This window comes from Xiphias gladius, chromosome 19 (genome assembly GCF_016859285.1).
Source record: "Xiphias gladius isolate SHS-SW01 ecotype Sanya breed wild chromosome 19, ASM1685928v1, whole genome shotgun sequence".
In the NCBI taxonomy this organism is placed as follows: domain Eukaryota; kingdom Metazoa; phylum Chordata; class Actinopteri; order Istiophoriformes; family Xiphiidae; genus Xiphias; species Xiphias gladius.
In genome coordinates this window covers 29,304,335-29,322,143 of record NC_053418.1, presented here as the reverse complement: position 1 = coordinate 29,322,143, position 17,809 = coordinate 29,304,335, and the positions used below count along the sequence as shown (strand labels likewise).

At 40.6% G+C, this 17,809-nt stretch overlaps 1 protein-coding gene across 2 annotated transcripts; it reads left to right on the top strand.

The window, feature by feature from the left end:
* The first annotated feature begins 8,732 nt into the window (after nucleotides 1-8,732).
* Nucleotides 8,733-15,644, top strand: LOC120805579 (serine/threonine-protein phosphatase 6 catalytic subunit). 2 transcript variants are annotated; one of them, XM_040155925.1, is made up of 7 exons: nucleotides 8,734-8,878; nucleotides 11,837-11,932; nucleotides 12,062-12,127; nucleotides 12,233-12,374; nucleotides 12,486-12,565; nucleotides 13,838-14,047; nucleotides 14,703-15,644. In XM_040155925.1, the coding sequence occupies exons 1-7, from the start codon at nucleotides 8,804-8,806 to the stop codon at nucleotides 14,949-14,951; spliced, it is 918 nt and encodes a 305-aa protein (XP_040011859.1). In that variant the 5' UTR covers nucleotides 8,734-8,803; the 3' UTR covers nucleotides 14,952-15,644. The 2 variants fall into 2 exon arrangements, with proteins under 2 accessions (XP_040011860.1, XP_040011859.1); XM_040155926.1 differs by lacking the exon at nucleotides 12,062-12,127 and having other exon boundaries at nucleotides 8,733-8,878.
* Nucleotides 15,645-17,809: the final 2,165 nt, after the last annotated feature.

Here is a 17,809-nt window from a genome sequence, read left to right as displayed (position 1 = left end):
GAGAGAAAATGAAGAGCTGGAAAAGTCAAGAAACAAAGCTGGGACCGTTAGACAGACTATGTGGTCTGTTCCCTGTTTTCAGGCCTCGTGTGCTGAGAAAGATCTCGCTATTGTTTTTAAAACAATCACCAAGTTAATGGTGATATCCAGATAAATGTTAATAATCACAAGACAGTCTGCCTGCAGGGCCCCTCTGTGGGGTTGCTTCCGGTTGCAGGCTCTGTTCTCAAGTCAGCTCCACTTACAGGACAGGAAATGTACACAAAAAATACAAAAGAAAACCATGTAGACACTTCCAGTGGAAGTGATTTTGTCATTGATTTTATATTTAATTAGTCAAAATTGTATTGTGAAAACTATTAATTGCTTACATGTTGCATATATATTGATTTTGCCTCTTCTGTTTATGTAACACATAATGTGGGTATCTACACTATGTCAGTGTAGCAACATATATCGATTCAATAATTCTAACAGTATGTTATTTACACATACTATTGATTTATTCTGTCGAAATATGAGATAAACTCCGTCCATATAGCTTAGCAACATCAGCTGATTGAACAATTGGAGCTGAAGGCTCTCTTCCTTTCTCAAAACAAACAAACTTCTCATTCAGACCTTCCCTTTGAAGAATAATATACTATGAGATTTTACTGCAATCAGCTGGATTTAATATGAAAAAAATGACAACACTGGTTATTTGATAATACAAGAAGCTGATGTGTCTACTTGTACAGTAAACCTGAAAATCTTTAGAAGAGATATAGGCCTAAAAATATTTTAACTATGCAAGCAATGTCAGAACATTGAAGGGCACTAATAGTTAGTTAGAACCATAATTATTTTCTTAATAATTAGGCTCTTATTTATGTTATAAGACATCTTATTATGTATAATATTTATCATGATATATACACTGTTCTGATGTATGCTATTACAGTAGATGGTTGCATCTAACTCCTTCATATACTATACTTTACCCACTATCATTTAACTTTTAGGCTATACTGCACTATTGGCTTAAGTTGATGTATAGGTATTACTTGACTTATTTTTTTTTTCATTTCATTTGATTCTATTTGTTTGCTGTTTCTGTCCTTATGCTGCTTGGAACACCTAAATTTGCCCCTGAGACATGGCAGTCGATAAAAGGCTTATCTTAAAATAGACTAACTTAGCTCTGTGTTCATCATGGTATAATCAAAGTGAGTTATTAAGTGCTTCATTAAAAATCAAAACAAAACAAAGCAAAAAGACACAAAATAATCACTCTAATCTTTAAGCATGCTTTTCACTGCTTGTGTATGTTGCTTGGCAACCATTCTGCTAAATGTCGCTGAAGAACTACATTGCTTTGGTGTGTAGTTTATTAGATGGTGTTGATGTTGATTATTTGGCAATAAAATCCACAAAAGATGACGTGAGTGGCGGAGGCACTGGGGCTGGAGGAGCGAGCTAAGTTGAGGTGACTGAACAGCTGAGGCTTGAGGAGTGTATGAGGGACTTAACAAAGATACTGGATGGGAAAGTTGAGTAATCTGACTAGCCATGGCTTGATTGCTTTCTAAGAGAGTTTGTACGAATTTTTCATGCTGTCCGAGCAAAACATCTTAGCTGGAAACTGCTTTTTGTAACTGGGTGGTGTCAGGAGCTGTGTCTGCTGGGTCCATTGTGACCGGATGGTTATGTTATAATGACTTAATTTTAGACCCAAACTTGCAGAACACAGACTCAGAGACAGAAGCATTTTCAAAGAGGATTTACTGTAAACAGTTAGGTCTATGAAATATGGCTTGTTTTCACCAGAGTCCTTTGTGTGAGTGGCTGGTTGACAGGCGGAGCAGGTGGAACAGAACTGGTGAGTGGTTAAGGACAGCTGGAGCAGGCAGAAGAATGGGGCTAGTGGCGAAGCTGGGCAGGCGGTGATACAATGATCCACAGCAGGGAGCAGGAAGCCAGAGCGTGCAACAAAGATGGACTGGATGATCGAAACGAAGGAGCTGGAGACCAGGACAGAGTTTGTAGTAGAGCCGGACTAGTGGAGAAGCGACGACCCGAACGGGAGAGTGGCAACGAAAATGGAGTTGGACTTGACATTAAACTGTGGGAGACTGGAATGATCAACTTGGAGCACTGGGAGACGAAGGATTAGTAACATGCAAACAAACATGAGGAACAATTGACTAGAACTTGAACTTGATGTTTGTACCAAGAGCCACTTATCAAGGAAAGCCACATATCAAGTTTCTCTCTAATTTTATCAAACGTAGGTATAAAATTTAAATCAGATCTTTTTGCTGATCTTTACCGAGTACCGAGATACTGATAGTGTCTTTGATAGGTATATTGCAAATCTTTGTGAGATCACATGACTTGATGGGAAACAATTCACATTTTTTGATAATTCAGATATATAAGGGAAGACTTGAATACAACCTAGAGCTTTCTTAATTTCAAATTGGTCTCTTACAAAGATGGTTCTGTCATCGGCAAGTTGAGAACGTTTAATTTATTTACGTAAAATTTCAATACCCTCAAAAGGATGAATTTCAATGAGGGGCCATTATCCATGTGACAAGCTGTAATAATAAAGGAGAAATCTGACATCCTTGTTTAACTCCACAAGATATGTTGAATCTTTGTTTTAGTGTTTTCAGCATATAATTGTGTTAAACTGTATTTAAAGCTTCATAAAAGTCAACAAACAATATAAAGGTGTTTTCTAAGATAAAGTGATTATAATCAGTTAAATCCAGTACTAGTCGGATGTTTCTACAAATACACCTACCTCCCATAGATCCTGACTGTGAGGAATCAATAATTTGACCTAATTTTAATCATTCTGCAAAAACAGAGGCAAATAGTTTTCCATCATTATTCAATAATGTCACTGGTCTTCAGTTTTCAGTTAACATATGGTCCTTTTTAGGTTTTGGGATCAATGGTATAAGATGCTGTGTCATAGAAGGTAAAAGTGAACCTAGTTCTGTCACCTCTTTAAATACATGTTAAAGAAAGTCAACAATCTCATCTTGAAAAAGTATAAATTCACTACTGAGTCCATCATTTCCTGGAGATTAATGCATTTTCATCTTGTTATGCATTCAACAATTTTACTTTTTAAGTTCATTACAATCTTTTCTAAAGTCCTTGTTCATTCATTTCCTTTCATGCTTAATTAAATCAAGAAAGGCAGATATATTATTGGTACAACAAGCATTACTTGTCCAGTACTACCAGGAGCTTCCAACAAAAATCTGAAACACATTTTGTTATGTCATTTGGGTTTGGATTTCAAAACTATCTCCATATATTTTGTGAAGATAGGCAAAGTTTGCATTCTTTTTTTATAAATGATAAAAGTACATTGTGTTTTTTCTCCTTCTTCCAGCCATCTGCATCTTGAACGAATAAATGTTCCTTTTGTTTTTCTTCATATATCTGTTCTAACTCCAGCTGGAGAGAAAGAAGTTTATCTTTGTCCTTATTCATAAAAGTTATCTTCAGCTGTAAATTGATTGATTTCTTTAATTAGATTATCTGACCTTGCCATGAACATGGTGGTCAACGTAGCTGAACCTGAGTGCAGAGGCCCCCTGTCCAAGGCTTTACTTTTGGCAGCCCTGAATCAGAGCCTTTATGGATGACCTCACTGTTACCACATCATTGGTGTCAATTGGTAGGTAGATCCTCCAGGGCCAGGAAAAGCTCATCTCCTGAGCAAGGATGAGTTTCAAACCTGCTAAACCAGGGCTATAGTGTTGAAGAGGGGGAAAGTGGTGAACAAGTTGTGTTTCTTTTTGGATGGCACTGTAATCCCATCCATCACAGAGAAACCAGTAAAGAGCTAAGGCAAGTTCTTCGACTGTCCAAGCAACCATCAAGGAGCTTGAGACTTGCTCAACACAGTAGACAAGTCTGGCCTACCAGCTAAATTTAAGGCTTGGATTTACCAACATGCATCTTACCTCAATCTCTTTGGCCTCTGCTGGTGTACAAGATAACCCTGTCAACAGTGGAGACCCTTGAAAGGAAGATCAGTGGCTACCAATGCAGAAGGCCGGGTCTGCCGTGCTCTTTAAGCAGTGCAGAACTGTATGGGAGGAGCCACAAACTCCAGCTCCCAATCAGCAGCCTCGAAAATGTATGTGTTTCTGCATAAGAGAGGCACTCCTCTATCAGGACTCCAGGGACTCTGGAGTGGCGTCAGCAGGCAATATGGTGAGGACAGGCAGGAAATGGAGAGCCCAGGGAAGCCTGGAGATAGCAGAGTCTTGGCTGAGACACAGGGCTTTGGTGGGCACGGTGGCAACTGGATGAGCAGGGTTGGGAGCCATCCCAAAACTTTCCTATGATAAGGCTCATGGCAAGGACAGATGGCATCTAGTCCTGTACGTAGTGTGGGCAGGTGTTGAGGAGGAACAGACCAGCCCCTGGAAAGGCTCACGCAAGCACATCCTCAGCAGCTGCCCAATAAGCCCTACCGCCGGTCACATGACCAGGTGCTGAAGACAGTTGCAGAGGCCAACTCCAAGCCATGGCCAACAAGAAGCATGTCTGCAGCCAGAGGAGCATCGCCTTTGTCAGGGCAGGTGAGCTGCCTTATCCACAGCCCAGATCAGCAGCCAGTCTGCTCACCTCTACGTCAGACTAGGAGCTTTGAGTCAACTTGGGGAGGCAGCTTAAGTTCCCAGATCATGTTTTGACAATTTTGTTGAGGCCAGACATGGTGCTTTCCCTAGCCTCTTCAAAGCAGGTGCTCCTCATAGAGCTGACAATTCCCTGAGAGGACCTTATTTAAGAGGCAAATGAAAGGTCCAAGTACTAACAGGAGCTGGTGGAGCAGTGCTGGAGGAGAGGCTGGAAGGTACACTTTGAGCCCACTGAAGTGCGGTATAGAAGCTTTGCTGGCTGTTCACTGTGCAAAGTCTAAACTCTACTAGGTCTACACTGTTTTTGCAGCCCTGGTGATGTACTAGGGCTGCAAAAAGGAAAGCCATCAAGTCCACCATGGATGCTGCAGAGAGGGCCTCCAGATGGCTGGCTGGGTCGCTTGAGCATGGGTGTATGATATTGAAAGACCCAAAACATCTGATGACCGCAGGAACATCACTGAGGATGCATCCCAGCACATCCTAGGATGTATCTTTGAATCATCTTTTGTCTGATGTTAATTCTTTGCCTCTTCTCACAGCAGCCCGTCTAATATTCATATTCATATCAATCTATCTAAAGTTTAATGATAAACAAATTACCTTGTGGTTGTTAATAGACGGTTCAATTATAACTAACTATTACTAACATATTTATCTTATGTGTTTGAAACCACCCAAAAATATATTCTGGATTGCCAAAACATCTCTTTGTTAGACCATGTGAACTCCTTAACATTAGGAAATCGTCCTCTCCATATGTCATTCAAAATTATTCAGAGTATCACAAAAATTGGCAGCCTCTTGGTTAATGAGATGAAGATTATTGAGAGGGGGGAATCTATCCGCCCATTTGTATTAAACATAAATGTCCAGGTGTCTCTCACACATGTATTAAAATCCCCACCTAGAATAATACTGATTTCATGGAGTGTAGCTGTAATTTTACACATTTCTTCTTCCAGTTGCTACTATAACATTAATGATAACTGTTGACTCTATAAGCATGAAGTCAGACACAGACTTAAGGTGAAAACATCAAAATAAAATCTTCACAACAGACATAAACTCTAATGTTTATTATTGCGGAAGAAAGGAGACAGAGACATGCTTTGCATCTTCCTCCTCTCTTTGATTTCGATTTTGAAGTTGTGGGTTGGGCATTAAGGCATCCAGGCTGTCATGAATTACGCCTGGGCCACACCGCCTACCTCACCTGTATGTGACGGCTAGTTTGCCGATATGCTGCCATTCGCACGTGTGTTCACACGGCCAGCATTGCTGCTGTGATGCTCCTACTACCAGCCCTATCTTTCTACATTGAGTTTGCTTTCGACAATGGCCATCAATAACAATAATCATCCATTGTGTATGAGCGGTCTGGAAATTGAAGAGTTATAATCAGAATGCAGTCACTTGATATTTGTTTAGCTAAGGTCGTTCAGAGCAAGAGATAGAGAGAGAGGGTGAGATACAGAGTGCGCACCAAAAAACTATTGCTCTTCATCTAATGTTCTGTTAACGTATTGACGTATTATAATTATAGCCTACATTGGGTTTCCACTTTTACTATATAGTACACATGTAGCCCCCACTTTCTCCTATAATAAAATGCAATTGCTAAAATGGTTTAAAAAAGTATTTAAAATTTAAAAATATTTTTATCATTTCTGTGACATATTTAGATATAGCCTAGACCTTGAAACTAAAGTAGTAGTTCTATGTAATGTTCTTTTCCCTGTTTTTTTTTTTTTTCTGCTGAGAACCGCGTATTTCATGCATATATCACCAAAGTCACCATCACCATCAAAAATTATATCTTCATTTGAACTTTTTATTTTTTTTGGAAGGAGGAACTTGGTAGGGTCTGACCAAACTTCCTCTACTAAGATATCTTGGAAAAGTTAGTTTCCATAAAAGAGTTGCTTTGGAGAAACAACTCTGATCTGAGACAGTTCCTGATGTCCATCTCCTCCCTCCACACCAGCCTGGTGCTGGTGAAAAAGACGGTACATCTCCCGCCTCGTAGTCCAAGCTCTGGGATGAGTATGATGAGGAGGATGACCACTGCGTCTATGAAGAGGAGAACCCAACAACCTCCCTGGCCTCTTCGCTTTGGCAACCCAGGGGATGGACGTCACTCTACCACCCCACCACACATGGCCACCCAACCACACATGGCCATCCCACCACAACCCCGCTCCCTCCCCACCGTCGAGCGGAGCACCGGGGGGGGGTGCTCCGCCCAAAGCAAGGCGGACAGTGAGGGAATGGTGCACAAAATCCCTTCCCCCCGTCTACCCCACACCACATTGTTGCCGACACGAGGGAGGCAGGTGGCGCTGAAACGCTGCTCTTAGTCTGTTCCCTCACACATGCCTCACAAAGTGTTCATGCTAACTTGGCTAGCAACTCGCAGGCTGTTGATGGTGCCAGCATGAAACAGAGATCTCACACCTCAGGATGCTACTCGGGATGATGTCAGTGGCTCAACCAGCCTGGGTTTGCTACTCATGAGAAACCTCCATCTATGATTTGTGCATCTCAAACTGCATCCAACCCACAACAAGCTCTGCAGTCTGCGTGTGCCTGCCCAGGCCACACACAGCCTTCTGGAACTTGCCCACCCGTCTCCGCAAGGGAGTGAGGCTTGGATGGACTCCACATAATGTTCAGGTTTTCATGTATGCATCCCTGACCAGCTGGGGCGGGATTCTCGACAGGGCCGGGGTGGAAGGTATATAATCTGAACTGATCCACTATATCAACCTGCTGGAGCTGAGAGCTATTCATAAGGTGTTGCATCACTTTGCCCCACTGCTGCATCACAGGCATGTGATAGGGAGGTCGGACAAAACTACAGTGGTAGCTTATCTAAGCAGGCATTCGGGCATGAGGTCCTCCAGCCTGTGCAGGATAGCTGCAGAGATACTGACATGGTAGGATCACCATTCCTGCTTGTTGAGGGCGCATCATGTGCTGGGACCCTCAATGTGGGCAAGGACAGGATGTCCATCGGGGGGGTGCTCATGGACAGGTGGAGCATCTCGCCAGATGTGACCACCTTAATGTGGCAAGAGAACGCACAGTGTCCATGTTGGTTCTCCCTGAGAGCCAGTGATGCTCCGCCTCTGAGAGTGGATGCCTTTGCCCACCCTATGTGGCCCGCCAGCCTGCTCTACTCTTTTCCATCTTTGAGGCTGATGGTGCGTCCACCTCCAGGGCATATGGGACACATTGGCGTGTGTTTGCTGACTGGTGTGGGGCCAGGGACCTTGACTCACGTTTGTTTCTGCTGCAGGGTTTCCTTGGGTTTCTGCAGGATGAGGCCTGTCCCTGGTTGTCTTGTTCCCCGGAGCGACCTGCAGATAGTGTTGGATGGTCTCACAGGCCAACCTTTTGAGCCATTGACACGGAGTGTCAATTAAAACTGCGCTTCTGCTGGTGCTCGCCTATGCGAAGAGGGAGGGGGATCTCTGTGCTCTGTTGTTTCCTCCCTCTTGCATATCTGTCAGGGAGGTCAGGGACATGGTGGAGCTTCCTCCTTTCATCTCAAAATCATTGCTTCCTCCTTCAGGGTTGAAAGTCATTCAGGTGAAGGCGTTTTTTCCTACACCTTAATAGTGAGGAGGAGAGGTGCCTTGACACATTGTGCCCTGTGCAAGCACTTGGCCACTAAGTGGACCGCACGGGCGGGGAAGTCCTGAGGAAGTCCAGTCAGCTGTTTGTTTGTTTGTTATGGTGTGTGAGCTCAGGGAGCTTCGCTGTCTGCTCAGCGTCTGGCTCATTGGAACTGTGAGGCAATCCTCAGAAGTAACTCCAGTTCTATGAGTACATGCGTAGCCCTCTAACTGCAGACCCAGCTGGACCCAGCGGAGAATCGAGAGGTTAAGCACGTGCGAAGCCCCCTAGAGCGCTGCACACCTACTCATAGAACTGGAGTAACATCCGGTAACTACTATTTCCGCGACTGCCACGCTTGGCCCAGGCGTTAAAATAGAGAAAAATCTACTATGAAGCTTTATTTGCATTTGCTAGACGATAGATGGCAGTAGAGGATAAAGAACACGTATGGAAGTCTCATACGTCAATGACGGAACTCCGTTAAAGTGTTTCAGGAAGTTGCGCATGACGACTAGCTACGTACAATGGCGCCTCTAGATTTGGATAAATATGCAGAGATCGCAAAACAGTGTAAATACCTCCCTGAAAATGACCTCAAGGTAAATGTGACTTAGTATAAATCTTTTTGACTAAAATATGTGATTAGCTCATAATGGTAACGCTAGCTCACTGCTGCTTATGTTGTAACAGCGTAATTAGCTAACATTAGCTTCAGGTAACGTTTGCTTCAGCTATCTAGACTGCTGATTTAATCTCTAGGCCAAGAAGTCAGAGCCGTTTAAAATATATTTTAATTTACCGTCGCTCAATACAAGTCCAACTATTTTATCAAATGTTGCCTAAGCAGGAATCAGGATGAGCTGAGCTGTTATTATCCGCCGACATTAACTTTCGTGATGTTAGACTGACAGCTGCTTATATCAGTGCTGATTGAAAATGTATCTGGTGCTTTTAAAGTTAGCTGTCCGAGGAAAGAAACGCTTGGTTGACTACATGGTTGTGATCAAAATTTGACACAACACATAACGCTATAACGTTATTTCTAGCTTTCATTGACAAAGCCGCATTTAGCTCCCTGATCACACAATGCACCTCAAAGAAGTAGCTCGGTAGGCTGTGGGAATAATATACCGCCCTTATACACCGGAATAATCTCTGTCAATAGTTGGAAAATACACATTTAAAATGTGATTACTGGTGTTAGTAAGCATGGTAACGTTGACTTATTTGGGCAGGTTTTGAATGGAGCTTGGCGCTGCGGTTTCTTCTTGGATGAGACAGCATATAGCGATATTAGACAGTATTATAACAATAAAGGAAACGTTAGAGTAAATGTAGCACCATATTTAGTGTAGGTAGCTTTTTAATGAATTCATTATAAAGGTAGGTATTCACAGTGCAGTCAGTTTGAAGGTTTCAGGCATTCAGTGAGAGTCAGCATGAACCACTGACCAGATAGAATTTGCAATCAAGTATAATGATGACTTTATTAAAGCCCATCTTAATCTGTGTAATTGCTTTTGGTCCCCTAAAATTGCTGGGCAATGTAGGAAAAAGCTAACAATTCCTACACTGCACACCCAATAAGAATGTGTACACCCTCTCATTGACTAGTTGATTTAGCATTATTGCTCTCTGTTATATACAGCTAGGCAAATAAGTATTTGGACAGTGACACAACTGCAATTTGCAATTTTGCCTCTGTACACCACCAGAATGGATTTGAAACAAAGCCATCAAGATGTGATTAAAGTGTAGACTTTGAGCTTTAATTCAAGGGGTTTAACAAAATATCGCATTAACCATTTAGCAATTACAGCCATTTTTATACATAGTCCCTCCATTTTTAAGAGACCCAAAAGTAATTGGACAAACCAACATAATACTAAATATAAGGATTATTTTTAATACTTGGATGAACATCCTTTGCAGTAAATGACTGCCTGAATTCTGGTATCCATGGACATCACCAAATTTTGAGTTTCCTCCCATGAGATGCCTTGCCAGGCCTTTACTGCAGTCGCTTTCAGTTGCTGCTTGTTTATTGGTTTATGAGTTTTGAAAAGCATGCTCAGTGGAGTTGAGTTCAGATGACTGATTTGACCATTGAAGAATATTCAATTTCTTTGCTTTGAGAGGTTTTTGGGTTGCTTTTGCAGTATGTTTTGGATCATTATCCATCTGTACTATGAAGCACCATCCTATCAGTTTTGCAGCATTTGGCTGAATCTGAGCATATAGTTATCTTCTTCATCTCTTGTAATCTAGTAATCTTGGTTTAATGCGTCCAAAGAATCTTGTTGCAGAACTGGGAAGGCTTTTTTAAATGTTTTCTGGCAAAGTCTAATCTGACCTTTCTGTTCTTGAGTGTTACCAGTGGTTCGCACCTTGTGGTAAACCCACATGAAGGCGTCTCTTAATTGTAGACGTTGACAATGATATGCCTACCTCCTCGAGATTGTTCTTGACCTGGATTGATGTTATGAAGGGGTTTTTCTTCACCAAGGAAAAAAATTCTGCAATCATGCACTTTAAGTTGTCTCCTGCGGTCTTCCAGGCCTTTTGGTGTTGCTGAGCTCACCAGTGCATTCCTTCTTTTTAATTAGTACCAAATTGTTAATTTGGCCACTCCTAAAGTTTCTGCTATCTGTCTGACAGGTTTGTTTTGTTTTTTCAGCCTAATGATGGCCGCCTTTATATGCATCCACACTTCTTTGTACCACATATTGAGAGTTCCCATTAAGAGTTACCAAATGCAAATTCAACGTTTGGAATCAACTCCAGACCTTTTATCTGCTTAATTTGTCATAAAGTAACAAGGGAACAGGTCACACCTGACTATGAAACTAATTGTCAGTCAACTGTCCAATTACTTCTGAGCCTCTGAAAATGAAGGACTATGTATAGAAATGGCTTTTTGTGTGTGTAGGGCAGCACAGTAGCTCAGTTAGTTCCAATCAGGGACTGGCTACTATCAGTTCTTAAATTACCCTTTTCTCATATACAAACAGTATTGCTGTGTGTCTTCATGCTTCAAGCATGTAAAACCTCTTTATTTTGATCATCTTGAGGCCTTTCTCCTAACAACCTGCTAAGGTAGGCTTTGGCAAAGGGCTTTCCTAGACCTGACTATAATTTGTGTCATACATCCAGTTCAATGTGGACTGTTAAATTTCTTTGCTACCTGGTAAAAGTCTAGGTTTTGGTACAGGTCATCCCTCCAGAGCGTTTGTGATGTTAGTCAGTGCCAGTTACATCACAGATTTTGACGTAAACCACAGCTGCATTAACACAGTCTAGAAACTTTGCAGTGAGGTTTGTCATTCTTTCTAACAGAATCTTATTAGTCTTGGTGTCAGCGGAGAGATTTTGTGTCCCATGATGAACTAAATGATGTCTCAGAGGCTTGTCCCTGACAAGAAGATGATTTGGGGGATACACTGAATACTTACAACTCTGTTGTGAGAATTGTTGAATTTAAAAGCATTGAATAACATTATTAAATGATGGCTGATCTCCTATCACTTATATCTGTGTGTTATATTTTCATCTGACAGAGGTTATGTGACTACGTGTGTGATCTCCTACTGGAGGAGTCCAACGTTCAGCCTGTCTCTACTCCTGTAACAGTATGTGGGGACATACATGGACAGGTAAAAACCATCTCAAAGCAAGGAGCGCAATGGCACTACAAGACCTTGTTTTCGTTAATATTGCTAAGCAACATTTTTAATGTGACAGTATACATAGCATGTAAGATCTGAATCTTATCTGTGTCTTAGTTTTATGATCTCTGTGAACTCTTCCGAACTGGTGGCCAGGTTCCAGACACAAATTACATATTTATGGTTTGTATATTTATATTAGTTTGACCTTAAGAAACATCTGTCTTAACAAATTTGTTTTAACTGCTGTTTGGCATACTGTTGGTAATATGCCTCTATTATCTGTAGGGTGACTTTGTTGACCGGGGATACTACAGTCTGGAGACATTCACCTACCTGCTGGTCCTGAAAGCCAAATGGCCCGATCGCATCACACTTTTACGTGGAAACCACGAGAGCAGACAGATCACTCAAGTTTATGGCTTTTATGGTGACGTGATTCATGAAAGATGATGATCAGTTTTTGGCCAACGGCAGACTTCATTATCTCTAATACACACTTTCACTTGAAATAAGTGAGGGATCTTTTTTTTTCTTACAGATGAGTGCCAGACCAAGTATGGGAATGCAAATGCGTGGCGTTATTGCACCAAAGTGTTTGATATGTTAACAGTTGCAGCTGTAAGTATTCAAGTATTACTGTGCTTTATGGTTATTTATTGTTACTTAAAATCATGTAAGAAGATTGATAATTTGACCTGATAGATGATTGTCCCTCATGCTTTGAAAACCTGGAATTATGCTCAAGTTTAGTTATTGCTTGGTAGAGACCTGCTCAATTACATATAAGCAGCAGTTCTCGGTTACTCGGATATTATAATACAGATTAAATACTGTGTGTTTCCCTTGTGTTAAAAGCTGGTTTGCATAATGTGATACCGCTATCGGAACTGGATTAACTGAAAAAAATTAATGGTCTCCGTCATCATTTCCACATTACAATTTTTTCAGAAACTAATATCTTGTTTAGGTTTAATATTGTATGAAAGCAATCATTTTGTGTCTCCATCTGTGTAGATAAATCTTCATACTTTGCTAAAAAAGACTTGTGTCTTTTTCTAACATGAGATTGCTTTGGTGGGATGGTTTTCTATTTGTGTATTTTGAGTATTCACCTATCCGTAACCTTCACTTTTCACTTTTTTGTAATCCCACCAACATCTTTTTCAGAATCCACAAAACCATGCCACAACATTGTATCTACCCTCAAAAATGTATCATATCATATATGAAACCGCCATTTTAATATTACAGGTTTACTTATTTCTCAGCTAAAATATGTAACCACCACTGATCTGTTTCCCTGAATATTTTGTTTAGATGCAAATTATATTGTCAGTTTTTTGTTTAACGGCATCTCGTCATTTAGCCAGAATTACCAATATGCAATGTTGGCTATAGCGCATTCTACTGAATTTTTTCTTAGCTAACACATCGTCACTCAGGTCACTCACCTGATTAACCTAGAGCTTAAAAATGAATACAGTTTTTTTAATAATATTTGTCCATATCTGTTACCTCATCCTTAGTCACTGCACTGTAATTCAGCAGACAGTTGTCTGTTTACGGCCACCGTATGTTGTCACATCACTAATTTACTAAGCAATTGATACTTCTTGAAGAAACTACTCCTTAGAAGTAGCCAGTTTGTTTTTGCACAGCATGCCATATTTTTCATTTAAGACTTGCAACAGTAATTAACAGGTTACCATGTTTTCTGTCTTTCAAACAGCAGCACAAGCATCTAAAAGGGCTTTTACGTTAATATATTTGTTGTCCCTGAGAGAATGGCGTTAATAGTGAACACAGCAGGTCACGCTTTTCCAGCTTTCATCAAATTTATAATGTATATGTGATGTCCCAGCTCTTGTATTTTGTGTTATTTTCTGTCAGTTGATGGATGAGCAGATCCTGTGTGTTCACGGAGGCCTCTCCCCAGACATTAAAACCCTAGATCAAATTCGAACCATTGAGCGGAACCAGGAGATCCCTCACAAAGGAGCATTTTGTGATCTGGTGTGGTCAGACCCTGAAGATGTGGACACTTGGGCCATCAGTCCCAGAGGAGCTGGCTGGCTCTTTGGTGCAAAGGTCACAAATGAGGTACGTTGCTTTTACTTTTATTGATTTCAGCTCAGCACTTTTTTTGAGTAACTTGCAATGAGTAGACATGTACATCAAGGATAAATTCCTACATGATGATCATCATTATTCACAAAACTAGTAAGGAGAGTTAGGATTTTTATGTAAAAATACTTTGTGCAGGCCCCATAGTAGTAGTAAAAAAAACTCTTTGTGGTTACTTTGTGTAATGTAAGAATATTTCCTAGACTCCATACAACCAAAAGTGTCTAGGCTTGGTCAACAATCATATAGGACTTCTTGTATCTGGTGGGAAACATGGCTGCATATCAAGTTGTATTAGCTGTCCTATAATAATACAAATAAAAATGATCCGCATTTGCAACTGCAAAATGGGTAATAAATCCTGTATGATGTTGTAAATTTGAAATTCATAAATAAAATTCAACTTTTGATCAGTCTGAGATGAACACATGGAATTCCTCCCCCAGCTCCACATTATTTGTTTACAGATGTCACCTTATATATATGTCTGGGTGTCAAAAGTTTTTTGGGGCCACCAAAGAAAATAGAAAGAAATTAAATAAGAGGTGATGTCTATTCACATTGGTTGTTTTTTAACACATTTTTCTTTCTCCCTTTCTTTTGTTTCTTTTGTATCTTCAAAAAACTGCAGTTTGTTCACATCAACAACCTGAAGCTGATCTGCCGGGCACATCAACTTGTCCACGAAGGCTACAAGTTCATGTTTGACGAGAAGCTGGTCACAGTGTGGTCAGCTCCTAACTACTGCTATCGCTGCGGCAACATCGCCTCCATTATGGTCTTCAAAGATGCTAACACAAGAGAGCCAAAGCTCTTCAGAGCAGTACCCGACTCAGAAAGAGTCATTCCACCCCGAACAACAACACCTTATTTCCTGTAAGCACATTAAAACTAAAACAACGCAGCCATTTATTCAGTGCAAAGATACTGACTGGGACAGTGGCATTAGCACTTGTGAACCCTTATGAATTCTGTATAGTGAATTTAGACTATGCTCTGTGCATTTCTTGGTGCCAACTGTCAATTGTTCTTCCCAGTCTGTGCATATAATGCCATTATTCTGCAGCTTAAAACACACTAAGACATAACAGCAAAGTAAGTTAGCTCAGTAGCATCGCTGTGCTGTTGAAATGCTGTGAGAGGAAGGATTAACATTACACAAAAGTCAACTAACTATGGTAAAATGTTCATATTTAGAAAATCTCAATTTCACTAGGCAATAAAAATTGACCCTGCTCCATTGTTATATACAATGTTTCATTTTATTATGGTAATGTATTAAAGCTGGGTGTAAGATAATGAGGCACTGCACAAAGGCAAAATTTGCAAAATTTTTGACAAATATCAATGAAGTTATTATTTGTGTTATTATGTGATCTTATAAACAAATGTGTAAACCTGAGAGTTGATTTGTAAAAATTAACTATACCCATTTTGTTAGAAGTTTCAGGATTGTTAAGCCTGTGGTACCTTAAAAAAATCTCTAAATTCCAGATTTTGAATCAGCTCTTGTAATTATTATTTTTCTGTGTCATCTTACTGTTTTTAAATAAAGAACTCCAAAAATTTTAAAGTCAGACATCAATGCCTGGGTGAATGGGAAAAGGAGCACCATCGTTAATTAGAAAATAAATCATAATATAATACATAACATTATCTTCAAACACGAATCTATTCATAGCATAAAAACAGCGAGAAGATTCGCATTTTGTGGTGCAGCAATCATATCATGTCACTTACCCTGTACTCTATATCGGAATCCTGCCAAAAATCAAATCGACTGTCAGGATACTTACTTTCCTTATTGTAAAGAACGAAAGGGATGTCTGCATTCATCAGATGTGCATAATTGGTATAAAGTAGACAGCAGCTAACATATCGCATTAGTAAATTAATAATTATTTCTTTCATTAAACTACAGGAGAGCCGAAGTGTTGTTTGAAATGCCCCTACTCGGAAGCATATGTGCACAGTCTCCCTAAAGGCGCCTTCAGACTGTGAGATTTCAGCAGTGTTATAAATTTAGTGCACGCCACACTGTGCGACATGGATCTAATACCTTGGGTACGACATTAAGTTTGTTGTATGTAGACTGTACGATAACATCAACTGAATCGTAGGCTAGGACGCAAGTCAATTTAAAAGAATAAAACTGCGTGCGCCACTATAGTGTAAAACAAATGAAGCTAAACAAGAATCAAGCCCTTGCAAAAGTGGTATTTATGTGTATGGAAAAAAATCCAAAGAAGATGGGACGGAGGAGAATGTGGATCCTGTCCTGGCTAGGAAAAAGAGGTCATCTTGGCATACCAAGTTTGCAAAGACAGATCGAGGTAAATTGATCATTGCGTAATTTCATGCTGCGGTTTCTCAGGCTGAATCCAAATTTCCATACTTCACCGCACTTGCAGACTCGCGGACGTAAAGGGCGCGTTCCCGGGAATTCCGAATGCCGAGGGCTGTTCAGATCTACAATTCATCAAGTCCACAATAAGCCTCAAACGCACTTTCTGCAGTCTTCTAGAGAGTCCGTACAGGATGAAGATTTGAGTAGACTTCACTCCGAAAATTACCCATAATCCATTGCGATTTGGACTCGACGATGTAATAAATAAAAAAAAGGTTCCAAATTTGCTTTTGAAGACATTTGCTTTTTTCATTTTTTTTGTATAACTATTGATGCAGTGACGCTCCATATTGCATATACAGCACATGTATAGGCTGAATAAGAAAGATAATCTTATATCTTATATCTTATAATCTTCAAAACCAAACGGGCAAAGGTTGGTTTTTGCCCATCTGGTGTGAGGATCCTAAATTGAGAGTTTAACGTTGATATAATATTGTATTTGGCAGCTCCAATAAAGGGAACATTTTACTCCATATTGTGACCATATCTATTATGGCTGCGATGTAAAGCAGCACACATGCGCATAGTATCATGCATAAGTTGCCGTCATGCATCAGTACCGGTCAGGAAGACAATTTGAAATTAGTTTCAGGCTCTCAAATTTCAGATAATCTCCATGGAAACACATGAGGTGTTTAAATCCAATCTCATAGCATATTTCACGCCCTCGCAGACTTGACGTAATTATGGTGAGCACGTCACTGTACGTGTGACAAAAGTTTGCGATGGTTAAGTCCGCAAGTCCGAAGGGTACACATTTGGATTCAGCCTTCGACTGACTTAATGGTCAAGGTGAACTGCCGGTGAATGGGGAGATCAAGCATAAGAAGACTGCCGTCAAGTCGGACAAATTCTACTTCCTGTAGCGTCAGTGAGCTCACTGCATGGCTGATCTCGTGGCGCGTACTGCGCGTTATTTTTTTCCACCCGAGGTGGGCGAAGATCTGCCCCTACCCTACCCTACCCTACCCTGCCCCTGATTGGCTCTGACCCTGGCATTTTCTTCTAACCCTAACCTTCTCACAACGCCTTATGCGTAAACCTAACCAGCCAAGCCAATCAGCGGCACAGTAAGGGTGGCTCTTCGCCACCAAAAAAATCCTCGAGTGTTACCCTCAATATCAGACTGTTAAGCCAAACCTATACACACTGTTTACTCACCCAAAATATGTTGTAAAACGGGTTCAGGCCAGACACAAGTTTACAATATGCAGTAAAATCTTCCCTTTATTTTTCATTAAATCTAAATAATGTTTTATGAAAGCATCTAGGGATATGGGTTAAGTTGTATAGGGGGTAAAGTCACACATGGAATACCTGTTAGAGCA

Bases quoted from the DNA above. Each gene is read 5' to 3' on its own strand.
- LOC120805579 (XM_040155925.1), top strand. From the start codon at position 8,804: ATGGCGCCTCTAGATTTGGATAAATATGCAGAGATCGCAAAACAGTGT. The intron at 8,879-11,836 runs GTAAATGTGACT...TTCATCTGACAG, and splicing joins TCCCTGAAAATGACCTCAAG to AGGTTATGTGACTACGTGTG. The intron at 12,566-13,837 runs GTAAGTATTCAA...ATTTTCTGTCAG, and splicing joins ATATGTTAACAGTTGCAGCT to TTGATGGATGAGCAGATCCT.